General features: G+C 55.0%; 1 protein-coding gene across 1 annotated transcript in view; it reads left to right on the top strand.

Moving 5' to 3' along the window:
* The window catches only part of TMEM190 (transmembrane protein 190), a 2,296-nt gene extending 1,212 nt beyond the window's left edge, over positions 1 to 1,084 (top strand). The window contains exons 2-5 of the mRNA XM_025049672.1: positions 15 to 24; positions 115 to 150; positions 458 to 743; positions 841 to 1,084. Coding sequence (XP_024905440.1) covers positions 15 to 24; positions 115 to 150; positions 458 to 743; positions 841 to 1,075 — 567 coding nt within the window. The 3' untranslated portion in view covers positions 1,076 to 1,084. The remainder of the gene's footprint in view (positions 1 to 14; positions 25 to 114; positions 151 to 457; positions 744 to 840) is intronic.
* The last annotated feature ends 3,293 nt before the right edge of the window (positions 1,085 to 4,377 follow it).

Here is a 4,377-nt window from a genome sequence, read left to right as displayed (position 1 = left end):
TCCTGCTGATGCAGGGCTCAGTAGGTGAGGGGCCCCGGAGAGAGGGTCAGAGAGCTGAGCAGGGGCCTCCTCGGCCTCCACACAGCAGCTGACACCATCTTCTTTCCTTCACAGACGGGAATGGAATCCAAGGGTTCTTCTACCCATGGAGTGAGCTGTGGCTGGACCCCGGGTTCCCAGGGATGGGACCCAGACTAGATCCCTGGGTCTGAGGGAGGAGGCTGGGGGCCTAGACTCCCGGTCTGAGGGAGGCTGGGGGCCTGGACTCCTGGGTCTGAAGGAGGAGGCTGGGGGGCCTGGACTCCTAGATCTGAGGAAGGCTAGGGCCTGAACTCTTGGGTCCCGTACAAAGCAAGTACTAGGCAGTCAATTCTCAGAGCTTGGCCTTGGGATCCTGGCGCTCTAAGGCCCTCAGGGCCAGGCTGTGTGATGAAGCCTGCTCATTGTTGGTCCCCAGGTTGTGAGGGAGATGTGTGGGACCGGGAGAGCTGTGGGGGTCAAGCAGCGATCGAGAATCCCAATCTTTGTCTGCGCCTACGATGCTGCTACCGAGATGGGGTGTGTTACCACCAGCGGCCGGATGGTGAGCGAGTGGAAGCCAGTGTCTCTGGGGAGGGGCCAAAGCTGGCATCTGGGTCTAAAGTTCCATGTTTTCCAGAGAACATGCGGCGGAAGCACATGTGGGCGCTGGGCTGGACGTGCGGAGGCCTTCTCTTCCTCATCTCCAGCATCTGCTTGTTCTGGCGAGTGGGGTTTGAGTTCGGGTGGGGCAGGGTGGGAACACCTTGCTCCAGAAGAGCGGGCGGATAGGCTGAGGAAAGTGTGTCCCCTTCCCACCAGGTGGGCCAGGCGCCGGGACATGCTGCGCCTCCCAGGGTTCCTGCAGGGCAAATGTAGCCTGCCAAGGACCGTCTCTCTGCTGTCCAAGGACCGGGGGACTGTGAGTGAAAAGAAGTCCGTGGGCAGCATGCCAACCTCCGTGCCTTTGGAGGGGACCCTGGATGTCTCAGGGGCTACTGAAGGGGAAGGGACAGAAGGGGGCGAAGATACGGAAGGGGGGGATGAGGAAGATTAGGGGTGCCCCTGGGGGGACCCCTCAATACAGATATAGCATATAGATGCCTGTTCTCTTTTCTGAGAGCCATGGAAGCCAAGACCTGGAGCAGTGTGTGTGTATGTTTGGGGAGGTCAGTGCTGACTAACGGGGAACTGGACTCTGATCATGGGGTGTGTGAGCTTTTGGGGTTGAGAATGAGAGTGGTCTGGGGGTAAGTGGGGAGGATCTGAGCTGAGGGGCACCTGGGCTGATGGGGGCACCAGGCTGATTGGAGGGGCTGGGCTGTGATCATGGGTGGGGAGTGTCTGGACTGAGGGGCATCTGAAATTAGGGATTTGGGGGGTTAGGTGGGCATGGCCTGGGTTGAGGGGGACCTGAAATGGGCTGGGGGGCATGTTACAGCCAGGGGGATGTACCCCTCAGGTCTCATCCTGCAGGAAGTGCCGTTGCCTGATAGTCTCTGGTGGTCTCTAGCATTTGTCAGGTTTCCCATCAATGTGGGGGGGGGGGCGGGGCGGGGCGGTCCCTCTAGGACATGTGCCTCCTCTAGCAGAGGACTTCAGCTTTCAGACCCCCAGTGTCCTGGTGGAAACTTTCTTGGAATTGTGTTACAATTCAAGACTCATCCTGCCCACCCCTCCTTCCTTCCCCCTCTCCTCTCTCACTTCCAGACCCACACCAACTTCTCCTCCATTAGTCTTTCCCCCAATAAATATCTTGCAAGTCTAATTTGTCCCTCTGTCTGCTTCCCAGAGGGCACCAAACTAACAGAGCAATCTGGGCAGAGGGAAGTCTGGACTGAGATGGTGGGTCTGGGCTCGAGATCCTGCCCCCCAGCTCCCTCTGTGAGGCTCCTATGTCCCCAGTGGCTTTGGGTCCCCCAAGGGGTGGGGGGAACCCTCTGCAGGTGTGCCCTGGGAGGAAGCAAGCAATCTCACACTTGCCCCAGCTCCATCCCCCTCCCAGACAGACAAGCAGAGCTGGGAGGCAGAGCCATTTATCCAGGTGACAGACACAGAAGGAGCACAGGTAGGTATCCTGGAGGCCAGATGATGTCAGGGGCAGCAGCACATCTCACTCAGGTGGGGCTATGGGTTCGTCTGCAGATGGGAGGGTGGGGTTATTAGCTGTTTGAAAGCTGCATCCCTGTGTTCTCTGTGCCCACCACCCAGCGACCTGCTTTAGCCTCTCACACATTGACTCCGTGGCCTCTCATCCCTCCATGCCCTGATTTGCTGCAGCATGCACTAGACTTTAACTCACCGGTATCCAGTGGTACAGGTGGGGAATGAGACCGGGAGAGAGAGAGGCACAGACAGAAACATGGGAGACAGAAAGAGAGACTGAGATAGACACAGGGGACACAGAGAGAGAGAAAGACAGACAGACAGACAGAGCTAACAAAGAAGACAGAGAGGGGAAATGATAAAGAATGAGGTTAGCTCTACATGGCCATTCAACTAATTTGGTCCCAGAGATAGTGGGGAGCGACTGGAGCTGAGACCTACGGGTCCTTTTGTGAAAATTCAGGTTCTCTGCCCTTCATGTGCTGGAAGCACCTCCCCTTTACCACTGAAGAGGAGGCCCATTTTCCTTCTAAGAGAGACCTACACTCAAGTCAGCCTGGCCGGTTTCTGACAGGTAGTTCCAGCAATGGAGATCCATCCAGCTGCGTGAGAGTTTTGGGCAAAGTAAGGATTTCCAGGGGGTAATTTAAACCACGTGTGGTTATTTCTGCATTATATGCCAAATTTTGTGTTAGCTCATGCTTCACCTATGCATACAGTTGTTCATCCTTTCTCAAGAAACTGAGTCACTCATCCATCCATTGTTCCACCTATCTATTCATCCATCCATCTACTCATCTGCCTAAACCAGCCAGCCAGCCACCCATTCACCTGTCTACCCTTCCATCAATCCAATCATATCCATCTACCCACCCAACCACACAACCATTGACCAATTCATCCACCCATCCATCATTCTCTCCATCCATCCATCCATCCATCCATCCCATCCATCAATTCAATTACATCTACACCCATCCACCAGCCCACCCATCCACCCAGCCCACCCACTTATCCATCAACCAATCCATCCATCCACACATCCATCAAACCATTTATCCATTCACCCATTCATCCAGCCATCTGTCCATCTATCCAACCATGCACCTATCATCAACCTCTGATTTTCTGAGTTTTTGCTAAGCAGTGGTAAGAACAAAGACATCAGATACCCAGGCCTTACCTTCAAGGGGCTCCTATTGGGTAGGAGAGACAATACCGGCACACACAGACACACTACATGGTGATACAAGCAATAACGGGTAACGCAGATAATATCAAGACTCAGAGAAAGGCAGTGAAGTTGAATTATATCATAAAGGACACGGGAAGTTTTCAGTGTAGAATACAAACAGCAGTGGCACTCCGGGGAGAGCATAGACAGAAGCCAACTGGTGGGGGAGCCGGGCTGTCCACCGATTGAGGGATGTCCATCACGACTGCAGAGAAGGTGGAAGATGTGGATCTGAACCATGGGGGGCCCACATGCGGGTGAGAGGCTTCGGATTAAACAGAGGGCAATGGGGAGCCACAGGAGGGCTTTGAGCAGAGGAGTGCACAGTGGAGAATGTGTTTAGGAAAGCAGATAGAAGGTAGAGGAGAGAGGGCGGGGGAAGAGCATGAGCCTTTCCAGCATCTTGGTCTGTTGCCATCACTGTCCTGCCTGTGTTGGTCATTCCCACTTCTTCCCTCTCTCTCTTCAGACTTTTTGTCAGGAGAATCCCAGCTGTGTACCCTAGGGCAAGAGGTGGCACCTTTCCGGGGCCTCAGTGTCTTCCACTGGGGTGGAGATGGTGAGAGTAGTGACCTCAGACACCCAGTTACACTGAGAAGATTAAATGGGACCTGATGCGCCTGGGGGCTGGAGTGCAGGGAGGGACTTCCCAGCTAACAGTGACTCTCTCACTCTCATCTGGGGGCAGGGCAGGTTCTCATTTGTCTCCCCCAAGTCTGCACGCTTGCCTGCTGTCTCTCTATCCTCTGGGTCTCTGCTACTCCCTGCTTGTCTCCTTTGAGAAGAATCTTATGCTGTTCATGGGTCTCTCTGTCGCCACATTTTCTCTCACTATATTTCTCCATCTTGCCCTGTCTCTGATTCCATCTCTCCTTCTCTCCCTTCTGTCCCTGTCCCTCTCCCACTTCTGTCCCTCGGTCTCTCCCCTCCATCCCTCCATCCCTTCCCCCACCCTCTGTCCCTCCCTCTCCCCACTCCGCCTTCCAGCCCCTCACCTCCGCCTCATTCGGTGCCCGCGC

This window comes from Pteropus alecto, unplaced genomic scaffold, assembly GCF_000325575.1.
Source record: "Pteropus alecto unplaced genomic scaffold, ASM32557v1 scaffold326, whole genome shotgun sequence".
Taxonomy (NCBI): Eukaryota; Metazoa; Chordata; class Mammalia; order Chiroptera; family Pteropodidae; genus Pteropus; species Pteropus alecto.
This window is presented reverse-complemented; position numbering and strand designations above follow the sequence as displayed.